Raw genomic sequence first — 20,072 nt, 5'->3', positions numbered from 1 at the left:
TGGAATCGAACAGGGGATCGTGAGGGCGGGGCTGCCTAACCACTACCCCCCCATCACTGCTTTAGTTTTCAGATATCATTGAATAAACATTTTCAGTGTACATTCTGAACAAAACCCATCTGAGATTGAAAAAAAATGTTTTTGGGATTTATTACCAAATCTGATATACGAGGCAGATTTTAAAATCCCACAGCCCCCCCCCCCCTCAAAGAAATCCCCTTCAGGATGCTTTTGTTCTCCGCTCACTAATCCGCTGCTTTTTCTTGTCCCGCCATATGGAGCGTAGTAGATTTACTATTTATTCCCTCGTGTGGGAAAAAAACTCGAGGAGAGTGCGCTCGCAACATGGCATCTGTAACCTCCGTCCTCCACGCCGCGAGCCTCCACGCGGCGTCGCTAACCCCGAATCAAAGCCGCTCCAACTGTTGCGCTAATTGCTCGTCGCTCCAAACGGCTGAGTCGGCTAAACGCCGTGAATTTTATAAATGTGTTGGCGCCGATTAATTCGCCCGTCTAACTGAACGCTCATCGCCCCTCCAGAGTGCCGTACTTGGCGGTGGCCCGCACCTTTGAGAAGATTGAAGAGGACTCTGGCAGGTAAGACCACCATATGGGCGGCGGCGGCGGCTCTTTTGAATCCCAGAAGGAGGTAAATGCTGTTCAGGAGGAAGTGATTGCAATACTTTCAAAAGGATTTATACACAGCCAGGCATTTTTACAAAAAGATTCCAACCCAGGCTACCTGCTGGGAATTTCTGGAATAAAATTAGAGGAGTGTGTTCCAGGCAAGCAAAGTGAGACAATTGGATTATTATTATTTTTCTTTTTTTTACGGGTAGTGCTGGAAACAAGAAGAATTTAAACGTACAGGAAACCTTCTAGGAACACTTGTGTTTTTTCACGATTTCCCCCATACTTAAGTTTTTAATTCTTTCCAACACATTTGGAAGCCTTGATGGGAAAAAAAAAAAGTCTGGAAGCCGAAGAGAAATGTACTTTTTTTGGTAAGAGAATGCATGTTGAGTGTTTGCTTTGGGGAATCCGAATCACACGTTTTAAATCACAACTTGTAACTCAAGTCTGCCAACATGCTTTTTTTTAATCTTTAAGGGAAATTATCCTTCAATTACCCATCATTGATTGATTGATTGATTGATCAATCAATCAATCAATTATCATTGATTATCATACCATCATTATCCAATGTATGGCAGTTTCAAAAACTGAGCTGCTTCATCCGCCTCTCCAGCTCCCGTTTCCGATTAAAACCTCCAGGCAGATCTCATTTGGCCTTTCCGTAGTATTTATTGGACGGCCTTAAAACTCGTTTAAGTCATCCTCCTTGTCTCAAAGCAATCCCGCTGTTATTTCCCAGGCTGAGGAACATCGAGACGCTGTCGAACCTGTTTCGCTCCGTGCTGCTGCTCTCTCCAGGTAAATGCTGTTTTATCTCTCCCATAATGCACGGCGATGCGGCGACGCGGGCCGCCGGCTGCCAGCCGCTCCGTCACGCACACGATGATGAAGCCAGGTTGCACATAAAAGTGGGAGGACGAGTCGCTTCGTTGATGTGTTTGTGTCTCTATACCTGTGGGACCGTGTGTGTGTGTGTGCGTGCGTGCGTGTGTGCGTGCGTGCGTGTGTGTGTGTGTGTCGTTCGGCTTGTGCTTTGTGTAGTCTTGGCAGTTTTTGTGTGTTTGCATTTTTACATGCCAACTTTTGTGTGCGTTTAGTCGTGCATTTCCACGTGAGCCTTTGTTTTTTAGTGTTTCGGTGTGTGTTTGTGTGTTTTATTGTTTCTGTACGTTTCAGGCCCCGTTTACACGACAACGAGTATCTGCAAAAGTTTCTTCACTTTTCGGGGGTCTGTTTACGCCGCTGTATCTGCAACGTTTTTATACCGGCACCCAAGGTGGAAAGATTTTTACACTGCCGCTATTCCCTCCAGAGACTGCCGGAGGCTATGGAGCGCTCTTACAGCGCATGCACATCTCTTTCCCCTCTCTCCCCTCCCTTCTGCTCAAACAAACATGGCGGACGCGTAGTGGTACGACTCGTGGTCTGTATTCTAGTTTTGTCGTCCACATCAGTAGTTTGATAGTTGAGACTCACCCCTGATAGCATCCGATGCGTCATCAGTCCATACGGATGGCGGGTTCTCTCCATTTTCTTCACGTTTATAGCGTATTCTTCTCTGCACACATGTCTGTGTGGTTTCATTACAAAATCGAGAAACGGCGCCCTCCCTTGGCCTGGCATACTAACTACATCATTGCCAGTGTGTCCGCTGCTACAGTGTAATCCCACTCTTGTCTTTAACAGATGAGGTGTTGTCACGTGAAACTTTGTCGTGTAAACAGGGCCTTACTGTTTTTTTGTTTGTTTCTGTGTTTGTGTTTCTTATTTGTGTATTTCCAATGTTGTGCTTTTTTGTGTGTGTGTTTTTGTATTTCATAGTGTTTCTATGACTGACTGTGATGCTCTGTTTATGTCTCAGTGTGCTTCCATTCACGATTGTGTCTTTATTCACTTTTGTGTGAATGTGCGTGCGTGCGTGTGCGCATGCACGTTGGACTCTGTCCATATTTACCTGTGTTTGGTTGTGTGTTTTATTTGCTGGACTTTGTGATTCCCTTTTTGAGTCCCTGAAAGTGTTTTTCAGTTTGTGTGTTTGGCTTTGCTTCTATTTGTGGGTGTGTGTGTCGGGGTTGTGCGAGTGTGACTAGGTGTTTGAGTGTGTATTTCCACTTGTATGCACTTATCTGAATGCTTGTTTTTTATTCCTTGGGTGTGTAAATCAATTGGCGTGCCCATGTCTGAATGTCTTACTTTACTATTGCGTGTGTGTTTGTGTGTGTGTGTGTGTAGTTTGCTGATAGTGTGATTCTGCTTTAGTCCATGTCTTTGTGTTATTCCCGTGTGTGTGTGTGTGTGTGTGTGTGTGTGTGTGTGTGAGTTTAGTTACCTGAAAATTTGTGTTTCAGTGCATATTTGTGTGTGATTGGCTGTGTATCTCTATTTATATACTGATGTCTGAGTGTGTTTGACTCGGTGTGTTGATTTCTGTGTGTGTGCGCTGCGTGTTTCCATTCCTGTGTGACATGTCAGTGTTTGCATTCTCGTGGATGTTTGGCTGTGTGTTTCTGTTTGTGTACTTGTTGTCTGAGTGCGTTTGAGTCCGTGTGTACTTCCATTTGTACGCGTGTGTCTCGAATGTTTCTGTGTTCGACTCGGTGTTTTATAGCTTGTGACGTTATTTTCGGCGGACGTGCCTGAACCAGCCTCTTTGTGTGTATGCGCGTGTTTGCCTGCTTTTCGTGTGTGTTTGAGGGTTCTTTTTTATTATTTTTTTTATTTGTGTGTGTGATTGTTTCTTTGTGTTCGTGTCATATTTCTCGGCTCCGTCAGTGTGCTTGCGTCTCCATCTATGCGTCTCTGAGCTCGTATGTATCATCTCTGTCGACTGCGTGTGTGTGAAGCGTTTCTCCGTGTGTTTGAAGCGTGACTGTAGCCGTCTCGGCGCGCGCAGCGCTGCGTGCGGCCGTGTCTGTTTTTATTTGCGCGCCTGTGCTTTTTCGTAGCCGGGCCTGTCTGTTTGGATCTGTTTGTGTGTTGTGGGTAATAAAAGGCCTTGGTGTGTGTGTGTGTGTGTGTGTGTGTGCTCCTGTTCCCAGACGACCTGCTGTGCTGTGTATACCTGTGTTTGAACCAGCTGGGCCCGGCGTACCTCGGCATGGAGCTCGGCGTCGGGGAGACGGTGCTGATGAAAGCCGTCGCTCAAGCAACCGGTAATGGACACGCACGTGTGTTGCACCCAAACACCGGCCCACGTGGCTCATGCCGCCTATCTACGTTCATCAGGCCGGCGCGGCGGCCGCTTATTTACCGTCTCGCTCTTGTTTCCAGGGCGACAATTGGACAAAATCAAAGCAGAGGCGCAGGAGAAGGGAGATCTGGGCCTCGTGGCCGAGAGCTCCCGTAGCAACCAGCGCATGATGTTTCAGCCCGCCAGCCTGACAGCAGGGGGCGTGTTCAGGAAATTGAAGGAAATTGCCAGCATGAGTGGGAACTCGGTGAGCCACGGAATAACGTTTTCATTGGGGGGCGGGGGCAGGAGCAGGGTTGGGGAAAATATTGTCTCCCTCGATTTGCCTGGCAGAATTGGGTTCAGCGGGGGAAAAGAAAAGAAATGTTAATGTAATTGTGTATCGAACAAGACGTTATTAGTTTGTTTGTGGACTTCAGTAGGAAGAGGTTAATTTTTTCAGCCTTGTAGTAACCCACCTTGAAACTCACGTGCAATTAGTTTCCCTTTCCTTCCCTGCTGCTGCAGAGGGTTGTTTTTCTTTCTTTCTTTCTTTTTTTTTTTTCTCTCTCTATCTTCATACATTCTGGATTGAACATGGAGTTTGTACTCGCTGGTGACCCCGGTCTTTTTTGCATTCTGTCTCTTCTCGCTCTTCTTCTGTGAATCTCAATTTCCTCCTGCCTGCCTCAGGCCATGAATAAGAAAATCGACATCATCAAAGGCCTCTTTGTGGCATGCCGCTTTTCAGAGGCCCGCTACATAGTCAGGTAAAATAAGGCTCTCTCTCTTACACGCACACGCACACGCACACACTGCTGTTTGTGTGACCACAGGCATCTACATGTTTATAGTCACGCTACACAATTTTCTGCAACTTCAAACCTCCTCATACATGTGTGTTGGAAGTGTGTGACGATCGTCGTACCGACTCGGTGTCGATCTGGTGCTTTTTGATTGACAGGTCTCTGGCCGGAAAGCTGAGGATTGGTCTCGCTGAGCAGAGCGTCCTCTCAGCGTTGAGCCAGGCCGTCTGCTTGACTCCACCCGGACAAGGTAATTTCGAAAACATAGGCGTGCTGTAATTATTCCCACTGTTCGCACTTGACATTAAAGTAGCCCTTCCTAATGGTCTTTCAGCGTGAGTGATGTGTCGGTCCAACGGTGTGACTTACAATTTTCTCCCCCATTGTTTGCGATCTCTTGTAAGGGGATTGTAACACAACGCCCTTTGACAAATTTACAGCAGGGAGGCTAAATATGCGAATCACTCTGAACACGACTGAATGTGTGGCAACACGGGTTTCCAGTGTAACGCCTTAGAGCTGGTTCTAATAAAATCTCGATTCCATATCAGATCGTACGAAATGAGTTGGAGGCATGTCGCATTGTGCAGCGAATGTGTGGTGAATAGTGGCACTCCAGTGCAAATAGTCACATCGTCAGCCCGTGTCATCCATCTGCGGCTTTTTGCATTATGAAACTGCAGCAAAGGATAAACAACATTAAGCACAAGATGAAAGGAGGAGTGTTGTAACTATTGGGGTGGAAAAAATGTGTTTTTTCTCATAGTCAAGTTTATTTCAAAATTGGACTTTGTGTATTCAGTGTCGTTTCAGTGTGCGCCGGTTGTTTTGCAGATTAATTTTAGGGACAGAGCGCCATTAAATCATTTGGAAATATGTGTCTTCTGGACACGGTGAGATTTTCTCTCCGAAAAGGCAATTGAAAATATGTCTTTGATTGTGTGATGCCGAACAGTATAATAGCTAAAATTCACTTCCATACTGACTTTTTGTGCCACCACATAAATGCTACACAAACAACTCATTTTCTTTTTTTGCTTTGTTTACTTATTTCCTCAAGCAGCAGCAGCAGTGTGTAGATGACTTAGATGCCCACACTTTTTTGTTGTTTGCAAGCTACTTAAATAATAACAATATTAAAGTTCTATAAATAGTCATATTCCTAGTTCCTGAATCCGAGAAGTTCTGTTCATTTATAAATCGTGCAAACAGAAACCCAACAGGTCTATTAGCTAATTAAAAATAGATTTACAGAGTGTTTAGCTATTTGCTCGCTGCTCATTTGAAACACTCTGTAGCCGTGTGGCTTTCAGGAGATTAAATATTCAAACAGAACTTCCGGAACCGTCGACTGTTAACATCCTAATAAACTCACGAGACAAGGATGGAAACGGGACGGCTTTCTGCAAGGACGACTGCGCTTTTATCATCTTCTGGAAGAAGCTGCAACAATAGATGGCGTTGCTTTGTGGCGAACAGTTACCATGGAAGCCATAACATCAAAACGACTTCAACACGATTCTATACCGTTTGCATTTGACGTTCACGCTCCACCATAAACCACACAACACATCGTTGACTCAAAGGCTTCTATAAAAGTGATTCTTTGGCCACGGTGTGGTAACATAACACACTGATACAGAAGAGAATGTAATGCAGTTTTGAGTGTGTTCACACGACAGTGGAGCACCATTTTTGAAAACCGCTCCGACTCCGTCTCCATAAACGGTTGAAAAAGCGACATATTTTTTCACAAGTTTCTCAGTTGTTTGATAAATTTACTCACACATATTTGAAATAAACCTCCAAACCTGGAAAGGCGTTAAAGTTGGTGATAGTTTGATTTATTTATAAATCACATGTTAAGTCGGTGTTAAAACATTCTTCGCTTTTATCAAGAGCACCGCTCTGACACTGGCAAGACTCGCATCGTTTAATGCGTTAAGAGAACCAATTTACGGCCACACGCTCCTTCAAAGGTATGAAAAAACATTTCGGAGTTGGTGGCTCCGAGGAGGAGGTTTTGACAGCTCGCATCTCGGCGCTTCCTCTCAGTTCCGATCTGACCTGATTCGCCAGCAGCACAGACACTGAATTAAATCCAAAGTTATTAATATGCGCTGCTTAGTCACGGCTGGAGGTGAGCTTTAATAAGAGTCAATTAGACCAGAGGCTCTGTGGGAAAATTTCCATTGATCTGTGTGGTGTGGTCAGGAAATGTTTTTCTTTGCAGGTTTTATATATATTTATTTAACCATTATTTAATCAGGCGGGTCAGCTCGGAGTATCTTTTTTAATACTTAAGTGTGTACATTGTAATGAATAATTGATGATAATCATTTATAATTAAGTCATATTTTAAATGCATCGTAATTATTAATGTTGGATGTGAAAAATGTTTTTTGGGGGGGAATTTTCAAGCATGGAGATGGTGAAATTACATCATCAGGTAAAGTGCCCATTTCAAAAAAAAAAAAAAAAAGAAAGAAAAAAAACACTGAAGTGGAGCTATACACAAGTAATTCCTGTAAGTCTTGTGTATTTCTCAGACTTTGAAGTGCCTGTGAACTTCCCATCCGGTGAATATTCAGCCATACAAATGTTCAAACACTTACACAGATCTGTTTGAAATGTATTTTTCTCCCCTCCTTCCTTATAGGTTTCCCTCCCGCTGAGATTGACGCAGGGAAGGGGATGAGCGCCGAGAGCAGGCGGGCCTGGATCGAAGAGAAGAGCCTAATTCTCAAACAGACTTACTGGTAACCGAAGCCTAAACAAACCCCCTGGTTCCTCCTGGAGTCTCTCCTCGGCTACGCGACAGTGCTTCACCCCCCCCCCCCTTTTTCTTTTTTGGCAGATATTGATTCCCTCTTTTTTTCTTTTCTTTTTTTTGTTCATCTCTTTTTGTTTTCCTTCCCAAACACCCTGTCTGCTTGCTCCTCTCCCCTCCCGTCCAGCGAGATGCCCAATTACGACATCCTCATCCCCGTCCTGCTAAAGGAGGGCATAGACCAGCTGCCCAATCACTGCAAGCTCACTCCAGGTAAGCACCTCATCAAGACTCGGGGGGGGTGAGAACACCCGAAACTGCGCGTCTATCGATCCGTCAGAGGAGGCGATTCAGCTATTTTAGTTTCGTCATTTATCACAGAGCGATAAAAGATCTGGCTAAACTTGGGATTATCTCCCAATTATGCTGTTGTCAGGCTATTTGTGATAAGAAGCCTTGGCACTCAGGTAGGAAAACTAATACCAGCCGCCATCTGAACGGACTAAATTGGGAAGCTAAATTGGCCGTAGCTGGTCAGATCGACAAATCTCCCTGCTTTTTTGGCAGGTAAACAGTCGTTACTCAGAGTCCCGCTCCGTTCCGGATGGTGAGGTAGTTAAAGAACTCGGTGAATTTTTTATTTTTATTTTTTCGTGATAGCCGTGGCCAATTCGGACAAAATGTATTAGTCCTCTGGAATGGGAGTTTTCTTTCTCTGTAAGCTTTAATTAAGGGAAATTGTTGGGTATATTTTCTTATATCTCTCCTCTGCTGCTTTTGAAGCTTAACTTAGCAGCGCAGCTCGAGGGGATGTGAATCAGACAACTTTAATATTAAGGCCAAATGAGAGAACAAACAAACAAATTTCAACTCCACTTTTGCTGCTGAAAACCGTTGTGGGTGTGATGCTGATGTGTCATGTAGGAATGTGTCATTGACGCTAATTTAGCAGCTTCTGAGGTGATGTTTTTAAATTCCTCTTTGCAAACTGATCTGAGATCTGCTCCCGTGAGCTTTCCGGGCCGGCCCACTTAGTTACTTTTCCATTTCCATGTTTCCTCCTCCTCCAGGTGTACCTCTGAGGCCGATGTTGGCTCATCCCACCAAGGGCGTCGGCGAGGTGATGAAGAGGTTCGACGAAGCCGCGTTCACCTGCGAGTACAAGTACGACGGCGAGCGCGCGCAGGTGCGTGAGTGTGTGCGTGTGTGCCGTTTGTTTTCCCAGCGAACATGTGCCTGCTGAATTTTGCATGCATATACCTTTCAGCTGTGTTCTCTGAGTTTGAAGTATTGCTCGCTCGTGCCTATTCTTTTAAGATAAACAGTAGTGCTGCTTCTAACCTGGGCCTGTGGGCACTACGAGCTCCTTCTGCCACTGTGGGCTGGTGGGGGTGTGGGGATGTGGAGAGAGGGAGACTGAGACACACAACAGGAGACGACGGCGGGAATAAGGAAATTCTGAGAGAGAGAGAGAGACATGAAGAGACACACAGCAAGCGAGAGATTGTAATGTAAACCCCTCCAGCTGTATTGTTAATTTTGGACAGTCATGCCAATAAAGTGCCTTTGAACTGAGTTGAATTGAAAAGAGAGAGGAGCCGGGGAGGGAGAGGCAGAGACAGAGAGAACGGGATGGATTCAGAGCGCGCGAGCCCTATGACGTCCTCCTCCTCTGTCTCTTTTCTCTCCCTGTGGCCTCACTGCAGTGGACTTTACCCCAAACAACCAGCAGAGGGACTCGCGATACACCACTCAATTAACCACCACCGCCCCCCGCCCCCCCACCACCACCACCACCACCACCACCACCGCAACCCCTCTCTCTTTGGGTGTGTGTGTGTGTGTGTTCAGATCTTGTGAGCAGTCACAGGAGAGTCAGAACCTGCCTGCGTGGCAGCTGAGGAATCGAGTTTGTGTGCTTTTTATTTATTTTTTTTAAATAGATCTTCGATAATTGATGAAGAAAGACAAAAAAAAAACCCATACGAGCAATTAATTCATCCCAGCCTGGCTTAAAGTCAAAAATACACCATCATTGTAGAGGAAAACACGTCTCGGGCAGATAATATGAGCGGCCAGGCAAACTGAAAGAGGACAAACTCGCACCGTAATGTTTGATTATTAATGAGCCCGAGCTCCAGCTGCTCAGTGGAAGATTGTTTATTGAGCTCCCCAACACCAAATACATGCTCCTCTGTAACCGTTACTCACAAATTAGCCTCAGAAGGGTTTATATTCCTCTCTCGACTTTCTATTAGCCGCCGTGTGGCAACAATACGGAGAATATTAATGTCTGCATTCTAGTGATGTATTGAGGAATCTGAATGTGGGAGGAGGATTCATGCAGAGACGGAGCAGAGGGAGAGATCTGCCTGATAATGGGCTGACCCAACGTGTTTTACCCCGAGTTATGTCATAACGGGAGCAGACAGAATCTGGGACGCCTCACAAGATCTTAGAAAAAAAAGAAAAAAGATGAGAGGATTGTCTGCTGCTCTCACCCACGCTGACTCCTCCTGAAATAATTCACACAGTCATTGATTAGCTGATGAAGGATGGTGATTTATTTTTTTTTTCCCATGAAAAATGCCCAAATTTTGTGGTTTGACCTTCAGAAATGTGAGTTTTCTTCTTTTGTGCGTTTTAACATCAAATGAAAACTAAATATTAAAAGTCTGCTGGCGAGAGAAGCGCCGCTCTGATGCTGCGTCGCCACAAGATTTTCTCTGCCATGGTATTGAACCGTAGGTCAGCGAGGGTTTCGAAAGCGCTCAGAGCCCCACACACAATCACTGCAGCTAATTATGTGCATAAAACAGAAAAATAGAGCTCGCGGGTGTATAGCGATGTGCGCAAGTAAATTGCGAGGCGTTGTGCTTGCCTGTGTGGACAGCTGGATTGATTAAAACTGAGCGTATCTGTTCCATCAGACTGAACCACTTTGTGTTGGCACAGCTTGAAACTCCAGAGGTTGACACTGAGGTGAAGGGAATCTTTTTTCACTATTTACCTGCTCATTTTGACATTTTGTTGACCCGTCAACTAATCTAGAAATCAACCGCAATATGAATTTTGAGTTGCAGCCTCTGCGTGCCGCTCGCCCACGCACCTGGAATACAAATCTTAAACCACCTCGTGACCATGAATGCTTCCAGCGTCTGTTAATTTTTTTTTTTTTTTAAGATATTTGTCAGGGAACCATGTTTACAGGCAGGAGCGGTTGCTACTGCCGTCGGTGTGCGACTTACCGATTACCAATACGCATCACACAAAGTCATGAAAGGAGGCGTGCTGCAGCTGGCTGGAGTCCAGCCTGTTGTCTGCTATCTCTCTCAGCCAAGTCGCACAAGGTATTTCAGCCCGTGTGATCACAGACGGACCCGGTGTCCACCTGAAGCCACACGTCGACTCTGATTCAGACTTTTCCACAGCACCCTGAAAGTTAACAGTGGGGATAATCGCCTAATTACGCCCGTGAACCGGTGATAGTTTGAAAGACAGAAGAGAAGTGTCGTCTGATCTTGACTTAACGTGCCCTGGAAATGTATTCCACCTGCACTCATGTACAATAATAAAAGGAAAACAATGTTTATTATGTACGCGTTTTTCAGAATTAATAACAAAAACCACTTTAAACCCACATTCAAAAGGCAAAGTTTCAAGTGAAAACGCATGGTTTTATTCCATAAAAGTTTCACATGGCAACGTTATGAAAACGATGTTCGTTTACATGGAAACGGCAGAAAGTCTGAAAACGATGTCGTCGACATGCCAGGCCGCGATTGGATGCTGTAGGGTATTTTACTAACTATTTCATTATACCGTGGTGCACTTGCGCAGTAGCAGCCTTTCAGGAAGAAAAAAAAGCGCTTTATGTCGTTTTCACGGAGACGGAGTCGCAGCATTTTCTCTCACAAACCTCGTTGTGTAAATGGGGCTTGAATTAGTGGGAATACTAAAAATCCTTTTTTTTTTCCACATTGGGATCTTTTGCAAACAGACCTGTGAGTGCGATCATTTCTCCCTGACCTATAGCTTGAATTTGTAAAAGTGTTTCCAAAATGTCTGTTTTGTAATAGCCACAGCCTCGTGAACCTGCTGCTTGAATTTCGGAAAATAGTGTTTTTTTGTCAGAAATTTCACCAACCCGCCTCATACCATCCACAGTTTAGCTTTTACAGACTGATGCGAGAAATGAACCTTCGGCGTGTCGTTCTGGTCCTCGTCCAACTCCATTTTGCTTTCAGTGCCATGTAAAATTCATGACTGAACTGGAGTGAAATCTGGTTGATCGTCTGGCAACTGTTGCACCAAACACAAGCAATTTATACAAAAGTGGAGACAAATGTTCAACAGTTTTGACCCAAGTTCATGCAACATAGTCTGAAGTATAGTATTGTTGTAAGTATGGGTATGAATATAAGCCGATTAGTTCTCGTTTCTGAAGCCTTGCGAACTCTGAGCTGAACGTTAGACTCTGACTATAAGACAATTTTAGGAAAAGAAGCAGAGTAATACCGTCATAATTCACTGTGATTCCAAGTTAAAATGTGTGTATTTTCACGCATTTGCGTGTGCAACGAGACTCCATTCAGAGGGTATTTAGCTGATTGTTTCTGCGACATAAGTGCCCGTCAAGTTGCCCTCGAGGTTTTTGACTTATGACTCGTTTAAATGAACAAGTCTCTGCCGCTCCAACATCAGAATATCCATCAGTCATGACTCTCGAAAGCAAATAATGAATCTGTCCGCTATAGCACAAAATCTCTTATTGAATTGACTGAGGTCAGAGAGGTCAAACTCTTTAGAGCCGAGGCGTCACATTTTAGTTCAGGGGAAACATGCGGCCCAATTTCATCACCGGTAAAAAAGTGCCACAGTAACCTTTAGATTTAAACTGTAAAGATTTTCTATGTTATGGCGCCGAGTTAATATATTGAAAAGGTCTATATTTTCACAAAACCAACAATTGGCACTGCAAATGACTATAATCTCAACAAAAAGCCATTTTTATAGAAACCTTTTGGTGCAAAATACAGCGAAACATCCTGAAGACTTCTATAGCTGTTGCATTATGGGTGTTTTTACAAATTCGCACTGACAGCCCGGCTTGTCGGAGCTAGTTTTATAGAAATGAGGCAGCTATCTTTCATCATAAAATCAAATCAGACTTTATTTATAAAGTACTTTTTGTTAAATAAGGTGTGGCACAAAGTGATTCATCCACCCACATCCACCATTGTACATGCATATCAAACAAAAGAAAGTGAATATATTTTTCAAAAGGGGACATTACTTAAAAGCCTTGTTAAAAAGCAAAGCCTTGAGCCTGCTTTTAAAAAAAATCGGAACATTCTCTACAGCCCGCCGTTTCTCCGGCATGCTGCTCCATAAACAGCGGTAGAAAAGCGGCCTCTCCGGAGGTTCTTGTATTAACGGTGGGGATGATTAAGAGGCCAGTACCAGAGGACCTGGGGGTCCGCGATGGTTCAAACGATAAAAGTAAATCTGTAAGATAAGAAAGCGCAATTAAGTCTTTTAAAAAAAAACATTAAAATCGATCCTAAAAGACACGTGGAGACAATGCAATCCCTTTTCGAACCGGTGCAATGTGATCCGGCTTTCTGGTCCTCGTCAACAAACGAGCAGCCGAGTTCTGTAGAAGCTCAAGTTGCGAGACCAGAAAGCATGGCTTATATTCATAGTAATGATTATAGTAATCTCTATGTTGAGAGAAACGGGCGGACCCTGGATATATTCTTAAGATGATAAAAAACTTGTTTGATTTGATTTGAAAAGTTTATTTCCGACATGTGGGAACAACTCCGGAAGAGTATTGAGGCTACTGATGGAAAAAAAAAACTAAAAACGAAGGTAAAAAAACAACAACCTCACGCACTTGAAAAAAAAGACAAAAATCAAAGTCGTGGAGACGTCTGTCCGTCCCTCATCATTTTCCCGTGGATGCCGAAATAATAACATTAAATCACATAATTCTGACTATATAGGCTTGCTTATTGATGATTGACATCTGATTTTACACAGGATTTCCTTCTTTAATAATAATACATTTTATAAGCACCCCGGGATCGGAGGCTATGTCCCTCGTACTCGACGGAGACCTGCAGGCTGCAACGTCTCTTCAACCTCCTATAATTGATGATGGCTGCACTGTGTTCATGAGCTACAGCCTGTTCTGAAGCATCATTTCACCAGTTCATTAAACCACCTGCAAAGCATTTTGTAGAAGTAGTCACATGCGCTGGCATGTGGATGGACCAGAGAAGGACATGTCCACCTTGTATTAAAAAAAAAAAAAAAAAAAAAATCTCGACTTTCATTTTTGACTTTTTTCTGAACTGCTTGGGTTTATTTTTTATTTTTTACTCCTTAAAAAAAAAAAAAAATCTTTTAAGTGCATGAGGTTTTTTTTTAACCTACGATTATTTTTAGTGGCCCTAATACCCTTCCGTAAACAACAAAACAAAAATGATGAAATGAAATAAAAACAACAGAGCAAAGCAAGCCAAAACAAGAGTAGATTTAAAAAAAAAAAGAAGAATGACCTGACATATCCAAATAGAAGTAGTTTTATCCTCATGCTTTACATATGGAATTAAATTGAGCTCAGATTTGAAAATGACACTCATGCTATCCCGCTACTTTTAGGAATTCTGTTTGGAAAAAAACAACAATGTTCTCTTTGACAGTTTGACCATTTGGTGGTTTGGTTGGATTGGAGCCTCTTGTGGGCTGGTTTTGCCCCGACGGGCCTCATGTTTGACACTCCTCCCTTGGAGTTTGAAACAGTCAAAGAAAAGGAACCCCCAAAAAAATATAAAAAAAATCCAAACCAAAACCTCAGTTTTTCTTGTTTTCTCCCACAGATTCACATTCTGGAGAGCGGCGAAGTTCGGATATTCAGCCGCAACCAGGAAGATAACACCAGCAAATACCCCGATATCATCTCTCGCATCCCCAAGGTAAAACACCCCGGGAGGGAGGACAGTGTGGCTCCGAGCCACCATTCTCAAATGGGGGATTTTTATGCACTTGTGTGTGAGAACAGCTGAGCAGATTCATTTTTCCTCCTCTTTCCTCCCATCTGTCACCGTTCCAAACCTCTACCTCACCTTTTGCCACAATTATTCAGAGCTACTCCTACTTCTACCTGAATGTCTAAACTTCCCCGACGCAGTTTTAACTTTAGATTGCCGCTGTGCGCGGGCCGTGCCAAATGAGCCGGGGTCTGCAGGCAACGGCGAGCTCCTTCAGGCTCGCCGCTGCCTGCAGCTCGGGCAGTTGGCTGGAGGGTATCGGAGCGCTCGCGCCGCCCGCGATCCTGCTGAGTGTGTTTTCTCCTGCTCAAGTCGGAGCGGCAGATAAATCTACATCAAGGCTGCTCGCTCCACTCCGTTTGCGAGACTTTTCGGGTACATAAGCCTTATTGAGACATCAATAACATTAAAGTAAACTCCCATCTGGCCCGCGCTAATCGGGGAAGATTATTGGATGAGATAAATTCCCAGAATTGTTGAGGAATATTACTAATGGGTTCCTTGGTGAGGATTTATGAGGACATGAGTTGGAGCTGGAGCTTGTCGGGGGGGACGCAGGTGCTCTGGTTTTTCCGAGGATGGAGAAAGGATCAACTCGTCTTATTCATCCATCTTTTCCACTTCTATAAACAGTAACTTCTGAGGTCAACTACAACCTGTCTCGAGCGGACATTGGGAATAAAGCATGTGAGGGGTCATACAGAGGCCAATACAGAGACGTTAATTCACTCGGTCCCGCCTAAAAAAAAAAATAAACAATTGATAGTTATGAGGTTTTTAAAAGAGTGTGTTTCTCAAATATTTCCTTTTTTCTAATTCAACATTTTGGATGAACAGTGTTAATAACATTAAATTTCGGCCATATTGAATGTAATTAAGCAAATAACATACCAATTATATTAAAAAAATTATTATTTTACCACCGTCATCCTCGGTGATCATCCATTATGGTGGTCAGTGCTAGAACAGATGGAATAAACAGAAAAAACAAAAATTGACCACTTACTGTTAAATCATTTTATGATAAGCTTTCACCCGTATGATCGCTATGCTGTGAAATGGTTCTTGTTGGAATCTAAAATTGACATTCCTGACGTAAATTAATTAGAATCAACATGTTAAAGTCCCAGCTTTAGCTATTTTTGTCCTTTAAGGTGCTTCATATTATTCAAATCTCACTTTCTAATGGTTTTCCAACGGTAAAAATCATTCCCATACCTAAATGACGCCCCAGAAGTGAAGGTTAGTCCTCTCTCTCCCTGGCTTGTTTGAATTTTAAAAAGTGTGTTTCTCCAACGAGCCAATCAGGAATCAAACCCAATATAGTGTCATCAGGGGTTTAGCCAATCCCAATCAAGGTAGACCCTCCCTTTGACCCTCCCACAATTAGGCAGCTCTGCTCTGGCACATGGCACCACGCGAGCAAGTACTTCCTCCTCTTCCCAAGATGGGCATGCGTGGGCGGAGCCAGTCCAGCTCACACAGACACAGCAGATTCTGAATGCAGCTCCTATGATCCAATATTCCACTGGAGGAAAATCAATAAACAGCTCGATCCGGGGCAATACATTTTGAATACAGTGTTTTTGGACCAACGAGACCCGCGTGAAAGTGAAAGCTGTATAATATGACCCCTTTTAAGGCCACGCTTTGTGATGCACTTTGTCAAGCTGTCACTAATTATACTCCCATTTTTCCGCGGTGGTAACCCGAAGGGGAGCACGTTTCCCACCGCTCGACACGCTCCCGGCTCTCCTCGGCGGCCCGGCGCTGACCCACCAGCACATTATTTTCTGCTCTCATCAGGGGAAAACCCTGCTGACTCTATCGACTGCAGGTGTCCGGTCCTCTCAAACCAATCGACACTTCGCCTTAAACTGATTGGCTCAACCTTGTGCGGTTTTTAAAACACCCTGACGTGTTCAGATTAATTTTGGGGTTTCGTGGTGATCAGAGTTCTCTTTGTTTTTGTGGTGTTTGTTTTTTTTTTTTGTTCTGTCGGCGCTGTTTATCCTGCAGCTTGTGCATTTACTGCTTTATGTTAAAAGGTGAGACTTCTCTTCAGACCTTTTCTCAGCCGACATTTCCACCCGCGATAGCAAGGAGACGCTTCTGGAACAATGTGGCCCGGGGACGCCTCTCCAGTCAACTCGCCCAGCTCGGCTAAATCAAAACAGCCAGCGCAAATGCTATTAATTATACCGCAGCTTTTTGTGCTTTCACATGTCAAAATGTCAGCTGTTGGGGGGAAAAAAGGTCTCGGTAAAAACAAACTCCCCTAAATTCATTTTCTGGAGAAAAGCCAGCAGGAGGCTCCTGGAAAAGGTTTTGAAGCAGTTCCCATTGTTCGGACATAAAAAGTAAAAAAAAAAAAAAAAAAAAGTACAGTTCCACACAACAACATATAGAATTTATTTGGGGCTCTTTGGAGAGCAGATTACTTTTTCAGGGGTTAGAGTTGCTCTTGCTGCACTTATGAAGCAGCACACCTCTAACAGGAGGTTAACAAAAAAAAAAAATCACCTTGCTTTTCACCGGCTGCTCCTCTCTCACCCTCTTGTTTCATCATTTCTCCCTCCTCACATCACTCTCACTCAGAAATTCATCTCTCTGTGTTTATACCCCCCCCCAACTTTAAAAGCTACACGGCTCTTTGTCTCTCACCTCGCCGTCCACTCTTAACAAGTCTTTCTTATTCATTACTTCTTCATGATGCCTGTTCGTTCATTCACCTCTTTTCACTCTTGTCGTCTTTTTTTTTTCTTTTCGCAAAGCTTTGATTCCACCTCTCTGTGATGTCACCTTTCCGCTCTGCACTCCTTACCCCCCCCCCCCCCCCCCCCCCCCCCCCCCCACACACAACACCGTACCTGCAGTGCTCCCAAACGCTCATCTTCCTTCCCGCATTTGTCTTTTAACACTCTCTCTGCACTCCTATTTGAAAACGTTTTCTTCATCTTTTTTCCCCTGCTTCACATGTCGTCTCTCAACACATTTTAACTTGAGACCACCACCACCACCACCACTCCATCTACATAATTTTCACGTGTTTATGCCTTGCTTATAATTAAGCCCTCGTTAATTTACTCGTGCTCTAAAGATAGACCGCATCAGTTCTTGAAACCAAGGTCTTTATCTCAAAAAAATCGATTACCGAGGGTTTTGTGATTTTCAGTCTCCTGTCTTGTGAGCTTGTGTCCACACACTTTGTGGAAGCCATAAATGAACGTCGGCTGAGGGAAGCTTCACTATAACACAGGTCGCCTGCATAGAGAAGTGTAGATTGCATTTCACACCACCTTCCTGCATTATTTTACATATTAATAAGTTATAAAAAAAAAAACCTAAACTATTTTCTCAATGCTGCCTCTGTGCTTTATTGCTCTAAATCTCTAATTATTATTAATACATGCATATTAAGACACATTCATTAATAGGTAGGTAATGAATTATTTAACCTGATTGCCTTATAAGGGTAACTGCTTGTGTTTTGGCACGTTGACCTTTTTTCCAAACAACCTATTTATCACCTTTTCTTTTTTTTTTTTTATCCTTTTCTGTCAAGTCCGACTGGACTTTTCTGATTAACAGTTTCTTCTAATCAACACTTAGTCTTTTGCAGGTTGTAAATTGAAATGGTTAAAGAAACCCAGATCAGATCATTCAAATGAAGCCTTGCATGCATGATTTAGTGGCTCAGACGCGTAACGGATGAACCTACTTTTAGGGCGGCAGAATCTTGAATATCACGTTTCACATTGCACTTTTCCCAAATTAAGTATTTAGCCCGCCTCCGCTCCTAATAAAAAAAATAAAAATACTACTTCTACTTCTACCTTTTCCCAGTGTTGAGAGTATTTTTTTATTTATTTCCTCCTCGATCATGGCCAGTATAATCGGCCCATGGGTTGAATACTTCAGGGTTTTTTTTTCCTCCTCTACAGTGGGAATAACTATGAGCTGCGAACGTCTTTCAGTTCAAGCGAGAAAGATAAGCAACAAACAAACTGCAAAACTGTTGCTGGTGAAGCTGTTTGGCTTTTGGCACGACGTGGGCATCGGCCCAAAAGAGGGGGTGTGCAGAACAGTTTAGCGGCAGGTTGAATAGAACAGAATCCAGCAGCAGAAACGACGACCCGACAGTGGCAATAAATGTAGAGGAGATTAAAAATAAAAAAAATGTTGATGCGTTGACTTCCAAAGAATTTGGCAACAAATTGGGGGCATCTGCAGGTCCTGAAACGGCATAAACATGTCTTGAAGTTGACTGCTTGTCGTCATGCTTTTTTTTTTTTTTTTTAAAGCTCCCAAGTTAAGTCTTATACCGAGTTAAAAGTTTGTTGGATTTACTTCAATGGGCTTTTTCTTCCCTGACAGTCTTGTGTTTGCCACAGCAGATGTTGCCGATACTAAGACAGGCTTTTTCATCCATAAAAGCCTTCCTCGATTCTCTCATCTCCCCTCCTGAGTATAATCTTTTATCTCTTTATTTCATTTATTCTTACTTGCATCATTTTTTTTCTTCTTTCCTCCTCTCCTCAGGTGAAGAAGGACTCGGTGGTGTCCTGTGTCCTGGACTCGGAGGCGGTGGCCTGGGATCACGAGAAGAAACAGATCCAACCCTTCCAAGTCCTCACCACTCGTAAGAGAAAGGTGTGTATTGAGTGGAAATATACTAAGATGTTTGGGGGCGGGGGGGATGCCTGTGGTGCCATGAAGTTAGAGAGTGGTAGATAATAAGAAGGAGTGAAAAGGTTGACGAGTGAAAACAAGACAGAGATAAAGACTTGGAAGGTGGAGGAGAGCGAGATAATGGAGTGAAATGATCCGGCAGACTGAGGGAGATGGACGGAGAAAGAGCAGTCGGAGAAGGGGGAGACTGATAAGTGGGAGACAGACGAGTCAAATGGATCGAGAAGAGAGGAGGAGAATGTCAGATTGCAAATGTCAGCAAGGTGTTTATTCAGTTTTGATCAGAATAACGGCCTCTTTCCACTACACCAATCACATCAGTGGTAAAGCGCTCCTTGTACCTTGTCTATTTGTATGCATGATGACACCCTTTTAAATTAGGGAAGGAAAAGCCAGAGTGCAAGTATGAGGAACACAATGATGAAAATGACTGAAAATGATTATCTTGATGATGTTTTTTTTGGGGGGTGGGTATTTAATTTTTTTGTGGGGCCTGATATTGTTGCTGCCACTATAAAATCATGATTATTTGTAATGATGCTTTGATGCACAAACTGATTGTGCGGCCCCTCTGGCATTTAGTAACATCTCAATTGTTGTCACTTCCACAAGCAGGCCCGCTGAAATGAAAGATTTCAGATGAGGAGATGAAACCCGATATGCGCTAATTAAACATCATTAATGAGCAGAGAGGGGGAGTAATGAGGGAACGAAGAGGAGAATGAAGGGGGGCGGCGGCATCGGGAGAGAAATGCTTTGTTTTCTACGTCTGTAAAGACGGCGGAGGGGTCATTGGAGGTGCTGCTATTTAAATTCCCTGCCCCGTGCTAATTACTTCTATAGTTCCTCCTGCTTCGTAAAAGGGAAATTGAAGTAACGTTAAATGCATCACTGATCTAAAACTGATTGCATCATGCAATACAATTCTGAAACGCAGATAA

General features: G+C 43.7%; 1 protein-coding gene across 2 annotated transcripts in view; it reads left to right on the top strand.

Moving 5' to 3' along the window:
* The window catches only part of lig1 (ligase I, DNA, ATP-dependent), a 68,894-nt gene that overhangs the window by 21,112 nt on the left and 27,710 nt on the right, over nucleotides 1-20,072 (top strand). For both annotated transcript variants that reach the window (XM_080480898.1, XM_080480897.1), the window contains exons 9-19: nucleotides 541-597; nucleotides 1,376-1,434; nucleotides 3,675-3,788; nucleotides 3,907-4,073; nucleotides 4,499-4,575; nucleotides 4,770-4,861; nucleotides 7,271-7,370; nucleotides 7,569-7,654; nucleotides 8,452-8,567; nucleotides 14,269-14,364; nucleotides 18,982-19,092. In XM_080480898.1, the coding sequence (XP_080337024.1) occupies nucleotides 541-597; nucleotides 1,376-1,434; nucleotides 3,675-3,788; nucleotides 3,907-4,073; nucleotides 4,499-4,575; nucleotides 4,770-4,861; nucleotides 7,271-7,370; nucleotides 7,569-7,654; nucleotides 8,452-8,567; nucleotides 14,269-14,364; nucleotides 18,982-19,092 (1,075 nt within the window). The remainder of the gene's footprint in view (nucleotides 1-540; nucleotides 598-1,375; nucleotides 1,435-3,674; nucleotides 3,789-3,906; nucleotides 4,074-4,498; nucleotides 4,576-4,769; nucleotides 4,862-7,270; nucleotides 7,371-7,568; nucleotides 7,655-8,451; nucleotides 8,568-14,268; nucleotides 14,365-18,981; nucleotides 19,093-20,072) is intronic.

The sequence above is a fragment of the Lipophrys pholis genome (assembly GCF_963383615.2).
Source record: "Lipophrys pholis genome assembly, chromosome: 1".
NCBI lineage: Eukaryota > Metazoa > Chordata > Actinopteri > Blenniiformes > Blenniidae > Lipophrys > Lipophrys pholis.
The sequence above is the reverse complement of the archived record's forward strand: the minus strand, read 5'-3'. Positions and strand labels throughout refer to the sequence as shown.